Source organism: Dendropsophus ebraccatus, chromosome 1 (assembly GCF_027789765.1).
Source record: "Dendropsophus ebraccatus isolate aDenEbr1 chromosome 1, aDenEbr1.pat, whole genome shotgun sequence".
Classification (NCBI taxonomy): Eukaryota; Metazoa; Chordata; class Amphibia; order Anura; family Hylidae; genus Dendropsophus; species Dendropsophus ebraccatus.
In genome coordinates, this window is record NC_091454.1 from 195,941,288 (window position 1) to 195,953,523 (window position 12,236).

A 12,236-nucleotide genomic window follows, 5' to 3' on the forward strand; every position below is an offset into this window, starting at 1 on the left:
GCTATATGCTTTACCAGCATCAACCTACGGTGCAAATGAATACTACATGAAACTCACATATAGTATAAAACCACCAATTATGTAGATTTAAATTGTAAACCATTGTAAGAAGTGAGATGACGCTTTACAACGCATGTACTGTGAAGTTATAATTAATACAAATCTAATATTCCATACCTTAAACATATTTTACAAACATATACAATTGATACATCCTCGCTGACTATACAGCAAACTTTATATCCATTAACCAGGCTTACAGTAAGCTTTAGACCCTCATGTTCATGGCAGATCATCATAATATGATGGTGCCAAAGATCAAGTCAACAAAGATGCAGACACACCTCGGCCTCTAGTGTAGAAGAAGTGAAACTAAGCCAACCAACCAATCAACATTATGGTTTTCATCGTGTTGTAGAGGAAAACAATAAAGATTGATTTTAATCAGTTGCTTCTCGTAAGTCCTTTACTTTCCTGTAGCAATAAATCCTATGGTCTCCTTTGCTGATATGGTTACACTAACATTATTTACTCATGGTAACATCTAAGCTGCTGATTATGGTGGTTCTGCTCGGGCAAGAGTATTTAAAACGCTGTACTAATTCCTGGTTATTCTCTATTATATTGCAGTATAGTTTATTACTTGCCCTCAGAATTCACATCTAAAAAAAAGAGCAAGAAAAAAAAAAGAAGTCTTTGGATTTCTGCTCAGCAGGAGGAGTGACTTGTTCTTCGTCTACATCACATAGGTAAACCTGATTTCCCAAAGCACATGTTGGGCAACGTTCACTGAATATTTATTACGCCGTCGGGTGAACTCTTTTGCTTGTTTAGTTTTGCTCTTACCAAGCGGGCAGTCATTGTGTTTTTTGATTGGCTGAAGTCCCAGGACTATGAACCATATTACTAGACCCAGACAAGGCTATTAGAGCGGGTTGCAGAAGCTGCCTGTTGACCAGTGATTCTCGGCTGTGAATTATGGTGCTACCTTCGTCCACCACAGATGGTACCCTGCCCAGGCTCTCCACAGCGCTTAGGTGGTTTCCTGTTTTCTCATTCACTTCTGTTTTTGCCAAGATAACAGTTTTAGGAGATGCTTGTAAAACGGGGCCAATCTTGGACAGCACCACTGTGCAGGCTGGATTTGATGTGCCGGCAATAGATGGAGTAGTAAAAGTGACTGCTCCAGGGCTGACAGCTGCTGAACTCTGTAAAGTCATAGGTTTGAGGGGCAGAGAAGTCAGGTCGCTGCCCACAGATTTGGTAAGTGCAGAAAGTTTGGCATCTGACATGACGTACAGTGTCTTGGGAGGACTTGTAGTCACTATAAAGAGGGAGGGGAAAAATAAGTTAGACCTTTTAAAGGAGAAATGAACAACAGGTTACTTGTACCTTCCAGTTGCTGATGGTTCTAACTAAACACGGGTTTAGTAGTAAGTTAGGTAGCAACTAATCAAGAAAATAAATCAGTATTCATCATACTGTGTTATATATTACATATAGTGCCAAGCTATAGTCGTCTAAAATACTGACCCAGTATAGGGCTCCTAGCTCTGAGGACTGACTTGTCAAATATTATTACAACTTTCTTCAGGTGCAATGATTTCTAGGAGGGGCTGAGCATAATAAAAGCATTTATAAAAGCTATAAGTGGCAATCAGTTTATATTGGGGGACTTTAAAGGGGAGCTGCACAGGAGCTAAACCTCTCCTGCTCTGGACAGTTCCTGTCTCGGACAGAGGTGGCAGCAGAGAGCACATTGTCAGACTGGAAAGAATACATCACTTCCTGTAGGACATATAGAAGTTAGACTTGAGCTTTTTAAATGGCAAATGCAGTCCTCTGTATGTATATTGTTGTTCTCCTGACTTCTGTAGGCCTCAAGCAGTATAGAAGAGGTGGGCGTAAAGGGTACTCCACTGTTTATTTGAGATAAGAGCTTTATAGTGTCACTGTTGTTTTTTTTTTTTGTTTTTTTGCAGAAATCAATAGTCCAGGCGATTTTAAGAAACGTTGTAATTGGGTTTATTAGTCAAATATGCCATTATCTGCATTCAAAAAGCCTTTTCCCAGGCCCCCCTCCTCTCTCTCATTCACTGCTCATTACCAGGAAAGAGTTGAGCCCTGTGTAACCTATGGAGAGGGGAGGGGGGAGGAGGGAGATTAGCAGAGAGCAGAGAACAAAGGAATGCACAGTGGGAGCTGTGTGAAAGCCTATTCAGAGGTCAGAGAGGTCAGTGCTTACATCAGAGGAGATAGCCCAGTGATGTAGCTGTAAATTAACTCTTTGTTGTCCTGTTTTGGTGCCTCATCTCCTTCCACCCCTCCCCTCTCCATAGAAAACCATTAAGACAGGGGGGAGAGGTTCAAACTGCTTTTTCATGATAAAAATGCATTTTTAAGTTAATAAACCCATTTATAAAGTTTCTTAAAATTACCTGTACTATTGATTTCTAAAAAAAAAAAATTAAAACGACAGTGTCACTTTAAGCAGGAGCTGCCCACTTGGCCAATCATTGGCCACAGTAGTGTCCCATCTTGGCCATTGATTGGCTGAGTCGGCAGGTTGTGCAGAGTCTTGGAGGCAGGAAGAAGAGAGGATCAGCACAGAACTGTATGGGGCCAAACAGGAGCTTCTGTGGGATCCGGGATAGATACAGTAAGTGCTGCCTTTAGTTTTTTCTATGGCCCTGGCAATACATGAATTTTTTGTGTGTTGGAATACCCCTTTAAAGAGGTTTCTGGAATGTGGAAAAAAAATTCAAAAGTAAAGACATGTAATAAAATAACAAAGGAACAATTACTCATCTGAGAAGCTCAGGACATGCCAGAAATCCCTGCTGGGCCTTATTTATTAGGCTGCAGCTATAACATAAGTAGGAATCACTTGGAGACCACTGAGGCTAGTGACTGGCTGCAGCAGAGTATACAAGCATGTTATTATTGCAAGACACCAATAAAGACCAGCGGCTGCAGTACAGCAGTGGTAAGGTGATTTATTAGCCAATAGGTCTCCTGATTTTTCTAGGCCTTGCTTTGGTCAATTTTTTTTTACATCTTGGAAAATCCCTCTAAGGGCCAAGAATTAAACAGGATGGCACTAGATGGATCAAGAATAAGCAATAATTTTTCAGACCTACCAAGGGGGCACAATGACAATTTTCTAAGCAAGTTTTAAAATGACTCTAAAAGGATGAACAAGGCAAAAACAAAAAAACACACTATGTAAGCCATCAATAGAAGGGTTATAAACAGAAAAGAAATCAGCGTGGTAAACGTGATGTAAACCCAAACTGTCTCAAAGTCTAACCAACAAAAAGAAGTAAACCTGTGTTAGTACTTACATCCTCTGATGTTTATGCGTTTATTATGCAAGTTTAAACCTTTTATGACATTGCCGCAGGTGCACACACTGAACCATCTCACCTGCTGGAGGCGTCACAGCACGCACTATTGACAATGTTTTTTCCCCAGGTGTCCTGTCGCTGGATGTTGCTACCTTGCACTGCTCTGTCACAAGAGGGGGGAGAAGTTTACTAGCAGAAACCGTGGTGGAGGAAGACTCTATTGCCTGGAGATCACAGCAGAGACATTGTTTCAGAGGCCAGTTCAAGCAAAGCATATTTCTTCCTAACAATAAGGGACTTTTCTTCCCTTGTAATAAATGTAAGGTGTACGTGACATAGGTTTACTAACTGCATCTGTATTATGGCCTTTACAGGTATAGGTATTACATCTATTGGTTAGATGATAATTCCCTCTATTTCCAGCAGGGGATCCCTTGTACAAGTACTAAGAAAACAGTAAAAAAGTTTAAAAAAAATAAATAAAAACACTATCGAACTCAGGGACTATAACAGCACCATAAAACAATGCATATAATTTAATGAGTGTTCACTTGTTTAAGCCATGTTTCCAAAAATCACATAACTCACCTGCTGGGAGACATCATCTTGTTTGGCTCCCATACTGGCCTGGCTGAGTGTGCTGGCACGATTTGGCTGACCCCGGAGGGTGACTGTGATGGTGGTTGGTGCTTTTAAACCTGGTGAAAAATTTTAAAAAAATGTATAGAAAGAAACATGGACAGATAAAATGTATATTTTTAGAACATAATCTAAGTTTTAACAAACATAGTGGTCTGTCCTGTTACCTGTAGACGGACTGGATAATTGTGCCAGGCCAGGGATACTACTAGCCAGTTTTGCTAGGCCTCCATTTGTAAGCAATTGATGGATCGCAGTTGGTTTCCCACCAGCTGAGGCCACAAGAGAAGAAGAAGCAGTGACTACAGGTATAGTGCGCAGGATTGTGCCTGTTCCTGTGGTGATAGTGGCCAATCCTTGGAGCGGGGCAGGAGCTTTAACAGTCATTGCCTGTGATAAATGAAGCTGTATTAATAACATTCTTGAACAAAAAAAGGTCAATTAATAAAACAGTAAAGGTGATAAAAAAACAAAACTTGACAACAAAAATGTGGTATTTAGTAATCTGCCCTCTGTATGATAGTGTCAGCACTGTGTGACTCAGGAGAGCAATTATTGACACCAGATACCAGAATATTCTCCAGCCAGCTCCAGGTCCATGAGGACAAATGGGAGATGTGCGGAACAAGCCCATCCAAATAAGGCTGGGTTCACACTACGTTTTTGTGAACCCAGCCTAAGGGGGCACCATATATGTCATGGTTGTGCTTAATCTTCAAAAATGAAAGCATCTCTTTGCGGCAGGTGGATCCTCCCTATGATTATCATGTGCACTAACAGGGAATATGCACATGGGTTGTCGTACTTTGACAAATCTCTTTAATACAGTAAAGTGCCTACTAGTAAGAGAAAAATAAAGCGTTGCAGAACCTGTTGGCGCTATACAAATAAATATTATAATCAGCTGCTCCATGTATTGTCTATGAATTTACACACATGAAGCGAAAATATCAGGGTATAAGTACCTGTGTGGTGGATCCAGTGTTGGCTGTAGTGTTGGGGAGGGAAGGTGATTTACCACCTATATCTTGAAGGCTGAAACTCAACCCCTGCAGAAGGCTGCTAGCGGAAGTTCCAGAACTCGTGCCTTAAACAAAGAGATAAATTTTTGGTATAGTTTGTAGTAAGGCATAACTAAATAAATTGTTCAAGAATGGAAAATCAGGGCTTCTTTTACCCCAAAACAGTGCCACATCTGTCGACAGGTTGTGTCTAGAATTGCAGCTAAGTCCAATTCACTTTAATGGAGTTGAGATGCAATGTAACACACAGCCTGAAGACAGCTTTGTTAAGGGTTGAAAGTGCTGGTTTATCACAATCTCTGGATTACATGATGCCAGTGGAATGAATGCATTTACCTGTCAATGCTCCTGACTGTTGGTGTTGTGCAGCAGGAGGAATACTGGAAGCTAGGCGGCTTTGAATGGAGTGAAATGCACTAGGGGCAGATGTACTGGGGATCAGGGCTGAAGAGACCGCTACTGACGCGACATTTTCAGATACCAGTCTGTGGGCACAGAAATAGGATAATGAGATTTAAGCAAGACAAAATGAGTGAGGATATACAGATATGGTGGCTCTTATTTTAACAAGGCAAAAAAAACATCTACTATGTCACAACCTACTATTTCCATTGCATCCACCCTACTTTTTAAATATGAACAAAAAGGGCCCTTTGGTGTATTTCAGCAATATCTTAGCTCTATCCTGTTACACCAGGGGTCCCCAAACTACGGCCCGCGGGCCGCATGCGGCCCCCCGAGGCTACTTATCCGGCCCCCGCCGCACTTCCACACCGCTGCCGTCGTCACCCCCAGGCGGGCCGGGCCCCTTGCACTTTCGGAATCCCTCCAGTCAGTCGCCGGAGGGATCCCCCAGCAGGTGCAGCAACGTCATCACTGCCCCTGCCGGAGGATCCCGCAGAGATCGTTTCCAGGTTACATCCGGGGCGGGGGGTTGGTGGTCCGTGAATCGCCGAGGAGGAAGCGGCAGGGCAGACATCATCTCACACTGCTTCGGGATCTGCGGTCCGTTGCACCGCCCTCCGGGGGGGGTTGGGGGATGTGCAACAGACCGCAGATCCCAGAGCAGTGTGAGATGTCTGCCCTGCCGCCTGCCTCCTCAGTGCTGCACGGATCACCGACCCTATATATGGGGAACATTGCAGGGGGACAATATAACTATATGGAGGACATTGCAGGGGGACAATATATATGGGGGACATTGCAGGGGAACAATATAACTATATGGGGACATTGCAGGGGGACAATATAACTATATAGGGACATTGCAGGGGAACAATATAACTATATGGAGACATTGCAGGGGGACAATATAACTACATAGGGACATTGCAGGGGAACAATATAACTATATGGGGACATTGCAGGGGGACAATATAACTATATGGGGACATTGCAGGGGGACAATATAACTATATGGGGACATTGCAGGGGGACAATATAACTATATGGGGACATTGCAGGGGGACAATATAAATATATGGGGTACATTGCAGGGGGACAATATAACTATATGGGGGACAACAGTGGATCCTACAAACAGGGGGTAACCCACATACCTGCTTGAGTGCTGCTTGAGGGGGTGAAGTGGGGGGAGTTGAAAGTGGGGTGAGGGGGCTGGTTGAGGGTGTGAAGGGGGAGTTACGGGGGGCTGGTTGAGGGTGTGAAGGGGGAGTGAGGGGTTGAGTGGGGGCTGGGTGAGGGGTGGAAAGAAAGAGGGATGCTTTTACTTTGGGGGGGGGGGGGGGTTGTGGCATTTTGCACTGAGATTTGATTATAGTTAGTTTTTTTATAGTCAGGCCCACCGACGGTTTTTGGGACAGTGAACTGGCCCCCTGTCTGAAAAGTTTGGGGACCCCTGTGTTACACGGTTGTTTAAACTTACAGGCCTAACACTGCTACTAATATTCTGTTGACAGCACACCCCCTAGTGGTCTGTCCAGGATGTGGTCATAAAGATCCTGTATGAATTCAAATTAAAAAAACAGTCCGTACATTCCTAGCTTGGATAGTGATGAATGTGTGTATATACATAAAGACATTGATGTATTGGTAATTTAAGTCCATACAACACTACAGTACAGTAAGCTCAGGCTGTCATAGTAATAAATATAAGGTTTTGCCCAATTAAACAGAGTGTATAATACATCTATATGCTGAATGGATATAGTTGGGTGTAACAGATGTTAAGGGGACACTGTGCAGTTTTAGGCTACGTTTACACTGCGTATGTTTCCGTCCGTAGTGCGAACCGCGAATATATGCACGTAGTTTTGAGGTTGATGCGTTCGCTTGAAAGTATACGATATACGCCGCACAGTGCACACTACGTATGAGCTTACGGCCGGATCGTATACGGCGCCGTGAAAAATGAACAAGACCATTGTTTGAGGACGGAAATGTTGAAACTCACGGCCGTGGATTTCCATGCGGTCCCGTACGAAGTACTTATTTCAGCCAAATTGAACTTGATTTTTCGATCCAAAAGGTTCTGTGAGTTTTATTGGGCTGGGCGAAGATTTCCAAGTAAATGACCTGCCTCAGATCACTACGAAACAAGCTAGGGAAGCAGAACTGTACTACGGGCGTATGTTCGCGATTCGTACGCATCCGGCCGCATGTCGATTTTTCCCATGCCAGTAGTTTCCGCCGCACATGTACGGCGGCGTACGAACTACGGCCGGACTCATACGCAGTGTGAACATAGCCTAAGGAAGGAGGAAAAATCAGGGGCTTAACTGGTTTTGTCAGGGCCCTTTAAATTCCATGAGTGTAAATTTTAATTCTGCCGAAACCAATGACATTCTGGGGATGTGTACACTCAGTATTTTTGCTTGGTAGTTACAATAAAAATGTCTTATTTAACAACTCTATGGGTATGGTACCATGTGTATAAAAACCATGCTTGCATGCAGTAGCTTCGGCTTTTTAAGTGTATCGATCACAATGGGCCACTTCCGGATCAGCGGTGAGATCCTTTGCTAATCCAGTACTTCAGGTCTCCATGGATACAGAGACCCAACGAGACGATAATGCAGGCGACCCCCATTAGATTCAATGTGAGTCACACGCATTATCATCTCATTAAGTCTCTGTATCCATGGAGACCTGAAGTTCTGGATTAGCCGAGGATCTCACTGCTAATCCGGAAGTGGCCCAATGTGACGGATACACTTTAAAAAGACAGTCAAAGGGGTTGTCTAGGAAGAGGAAGAAATCTGTAGTGTTCTCCTCCCCAGCGCTTACTCCCTATAATTCTACATTTCAGAAGTACACCTTTCAAGATGTGGAAAGGGTGGGGTGAGCTCCTTGCATCTCAGACAGTGACTCTAACAACCGTATCAGGATATAATCCTCTGTATATGACGGAGCAGGCTACCTACACTACAAGCAGCTAACATGGACCTGGCTATGTGTTGAACTAGAGGTGAGGGGCGCGATTTTTATACTCTAGCAAGTTCACTATGGCAAATCAGATCGACTGTTATATATAGTCCCAATACTGGGATCTTCATTTTATCCCAAGGCATAGCTTATGTTTCCCATTTATTGGTTTTAAAATCTTAATAATAGTGATGATTCCCATCTTACACTTGACCACTATAATGTGATTTAATGTACAGTACAGGTAAGGATTAAAGGGAAGCGGTCTCTACACCCCACCCTCGCTGCCAAGCTGGGCTGAAGTCGATGGGAACCACTCTGATGACTCGCGGCTCAGGCAGCATGAAAATGACAAGCTCTCTTCATACCATGACACAAAGAAATAAAGAACTCTACATTACATACTTAGGTGCTGTTAGAAGGCTGGTCATCTCTTTGGTACCCACTGGAGATTGGCCAATCAGGGCTGCGGGTGAAGGCTTTGAAACTGTATCAAAGTATAGTGATCAAATGTTAGACATATATGTAAAATAAACATAAGATAAAATAGACCTGCTTACATATCTAAGGCTTTGGTCACACTCCAGTCTGAGGCTCCATTACTAGTTTCTGTCATACTTGATGGAATGAATAGCACAGTATGTACTCTTTTCTTAAAAACAACAGACACTACGACCATACAGACCCCAGTATATGTTACTGCGTATGACAGGTGACAAAATTTGTGTGAAGAGAGTCTAAAGCTCTAAAATTCACACAACATAAGTTCCTATTTGTAACTACATACATTTTACTGTTACCTGAGGACTTAAAAGAACAATTTTCATTGACAAGTAGCATAGATAGCACTATACTATGTATGTTGGGTAGCCATTTCTTGTGGGAATGGCACATCAGTGGATGTTGTGAAAGCGAGTACAGAGGCGGAAAGCTACAGGCCCAGGATCTAACAGCTGTGGAGGAGCGGGACAGGTAAGTATGTGGCACAGTTATGTCCCCCACAGCCCCGTCAGCAGCATAGAATAATAGTTTATGCTGGACAACCACTATGGTGCTGTATTATACAAAATTTATATTAAGCTGTTACAAGTTATTGTGGGGGTTTCTCAAAAGGAAACTTAATAAAACGAAGCAGAAGTGCTATGATAATAAAACTGCAGTGTGGATCTTCTGGAACAATGCTTGCTTTCTCTATGGGGTCATTACTTTGAACGGAAAAACAGTTAGTAATTCAGATAAGAAATCTAAATTTCCTTTAAGTCAATCTACTAGGAAACAGGTGGCTGGCAGCCAGACAAGGGTTAAGGAAGAAGCACGTCCACACTACATATTGCGTGTGTCAAAATTACAAACCTTCCTGTGAACTGGTGTTCCCTCCGCCTGAAGTATCTCCATGGGAGACAATGGTCACTTTGATTTTGGCCCGCTTGGAGGGCTTCACTCCAGTGTTACTTCCAGGACTAGGAGGCCTCTTTAGCTGTCCTCTAACATCATCTTTCTCTTCTGAAGCGTCTGTAGACACAGGGACTGAACATGGGAAAGTTGGGATTAGTGGAAATTATAACATGATTCTGAACACCTTCTTTAAAGGGAACCTGTCACATTGCAAATGCAAGGCAATCTACCAGCAGCATGTTACAGAGCCCATCTACACAGCAGATGCAGGGCTTCCAGCAACATTCACTTTATAGGTGACATTACAGAGGCTTTGCTCAACAGCTGGTCGGCGGGGGTGCCAATCCTAGACAAGCTCTATACAGAGGAGTTCCAATCCACATGACTCTAAGAACTCCTTGATGATATCTGCAACTCTTATACACGCATAGCTTTCTATAAATTAAATAAGGATGACCTTTTTCTTAAGAGCAATGAAGAATCTAGTTAGTTGTACTCACCAAATACACATGAGGGAGAGCCTGTTGGGAGAGATTTTCTCACCAGCATGTTCTGTTTCAGGAAAGCAGCGAACTGTGCTGAAATACAACAGGAAGATAAAAATGTTAACTGAAAGATTCAGCTTACTAGTTCTCTTAAAGGCATTATCCAGTTTTCGAAAGCCACTTCCTTCCATAGACAGCACCTCTCTTTGCTTCCAAGTTTGGGTGCAGGTTTTGCAATACAGTTCCATGGAAAATGGAGTTTTGTTTTTGCAAACCACACCTGAACCGGAGATGAGAATGGTGCAGTCTCTGGAAGAAAGTGACCATGTTTTTCAAACACTGGATAACCCCTTTAAGCCAGCAGTTACAAAAAGTGAAAAGCTAGGAAACCTGGATGCCTACGAAAACTTCAAGAGAATGTTATGCCTAGACTTGTTTTTACTGGATTAGATCCAGATAATGAAACCCTGTTCTTTGTATAGGACACATCTGTGAGCATGCACTGTGGGCTTCCTCCATAGGGGAGGCTCGGTGGTAAGCAGGAACTATTCTGCATACCCCTTATCTATATATTGGTGTCACCTGTCACTCTACTCATGTCTGTGATGATAAGGAGGGCACTGCTGGGAAATGATCTGTACAAAGCGGGAATACTCAGCTTAGTTTTAAGCCTAGTGGCCTAGTAGACACATTTACACTAGCTCACCTTGCTTAGGGTTTACAGTGGCTCCTGGTCTTTGTATTTGAGTCTTTAAAGGCACCGTTGTTTGTCCTGGTTTATGAGATGAGGAGATTGCTGTTAACTTAGTTTTGGGGCTCGAGGCTGGACTGCTGGACAAATCCTTTACAAAGAGAAAAGAAATAAAAAGAACATTTATCATTTACACACAAAAAAGTACAGGCCATCACCCCCTAGAATGTATTCATTCTAGATGCATTATATCAGTTAATAAAAATACTGTTGAAGGTGAACATAACCTTCAAACGTAGTTACGATTCAAAGCCAACTTACTTGGAGGTATAAAGGAAACCAACCAGCACGACTGTGCCGATATGGATCCCAGCTGCACAGTATAGATCTGCTGTGCAGATCCCCGAGGCTACCAGCCGCATCTGCAGCGGGAACTTTACATGGGGGAAAAAGGAGTTTTATTCCAGCGCGCTAGTCATCTGGGTGGGGAGCGACCATGACTAGTCACGGCTCTCATTCTGTCAGCACACTCTGTGGGGATGGTTGACAGGCGGAGAGAATGAAATTCCTTTTTCCCGCAATGTAAAGCAACTGCTGCAGATGCGGCTGGTATCCTCGGGGAGCTGCACAGTACATCTATACTGTGCAACTGTGAACCATATCAACACAATTGTGCCGATTGGTTCCCTTTAAACAACCTGAAAAGGAAACCAAAAATTTTCAGGGTTCTGTAATGAACAACTGTATTAAATAAATTAAAGGGGTTATCCACTTTTACCAGAAATTGACCCATTTTTGTCCTCAGTTTGGGTGTTGGTTTTGCAGCTCAGTCACATTTAAGTGAATAGAGCCGAACTGTAATAACACACACAACCTGAAGACAGTGGTGGCGCTTTTTTTCTTTTTTTTTTTTGCAAGAAAGTAGTTGTGCTCTTCTAATCCTTAAAGGGAACCTGTAACCCCCCCGTGCCGGGGTGACAGGCTCCTGACCCCCCGCTACAGCCCCCTATACTCACCTGATCCCGCTTCTGGATCCGGTCGGGTCACAGAGATATCAGCCGCTGCAGCCCAGCACGCGCGCTGAGAGATGAGTCCAACGCTCATCCAGAAGCGGGACCCGGCGGGATCAGGTGAGTATAGGGGGCTGTAGCGGGGGGTCAGGAGCCTGTCACCACGGCACGGGGGGTGACAGGTTCCCTTTAATAAATTAAGACCATTTCACATAGCAATACTATGGTCACCATGTTGTTTTGGCATTCGTAAGCCGAAAACT

General features: G+C 43.4%; 1 protein-coding gene across 3 annotated transcripts in view; it reads right to left on the reverse strand.

Annotated features, from left to right (window-relative positions):
* Positions 1 to 129: 129 nt before the first annotated feature.
* Positions 130 to 12,236, reverse strand: part of KANSL3 (KAT8 regulatory NSL complex subunit 3) — a 28,106-nt gene continuing 15,999 nt past the window's right edge. Inside the window, exons 14-23 of one of the 3 annotated variants that reach the window (XM_069943468.1) lie at positions 10,979 to 11,114; positions 10,288 to 10,365; positions 9,746 to 9,919; positions 8,798 to 8,879; positions 5,345 to 5,493; positions 4,952 to 5,073; positions 4,154 to 4,376; positions 3,936 to 4,045; positions 3,427 to 3,571; positions 130 to 1,324 (exon numbers count right to left, since the gene is read on the reverse strand). In XM_069943468.1, the coding sequence (XP_069799569.1) occupies positions 858 to 1,324; positions 3,427 to 3,571; positions 3,936 to 4,045; positions 4,154 to 4,376; positions 4,952 to 5,073; positions 5,345 to 5,493; positions 8,798 to 8,879; positions 9,746 to 9,919; positions 10,288 to 10,365; positions 10,979 to 11,114 (1,686 nt within the window). In that variant the 3' untranslated portion in view covers positions 130 to 857. The remainder of the gene's footprint in view (positions 1,325 to 3,426; positions 3,572 to 3,935; positions 4,046 to 4,153; positions 4,377 to 4,951; positions 5,074 to 5,344; positions 5,494 to 8,797; positions 8,880 to 9,745; positions 9,920 to 10,287; positions 10,366 to 10,978; positions 11,115 to 12,236) is intronic. The other 2 variants (XR_011358678.1, XM_069943478.1) reach the window with 2 other exon arrangements.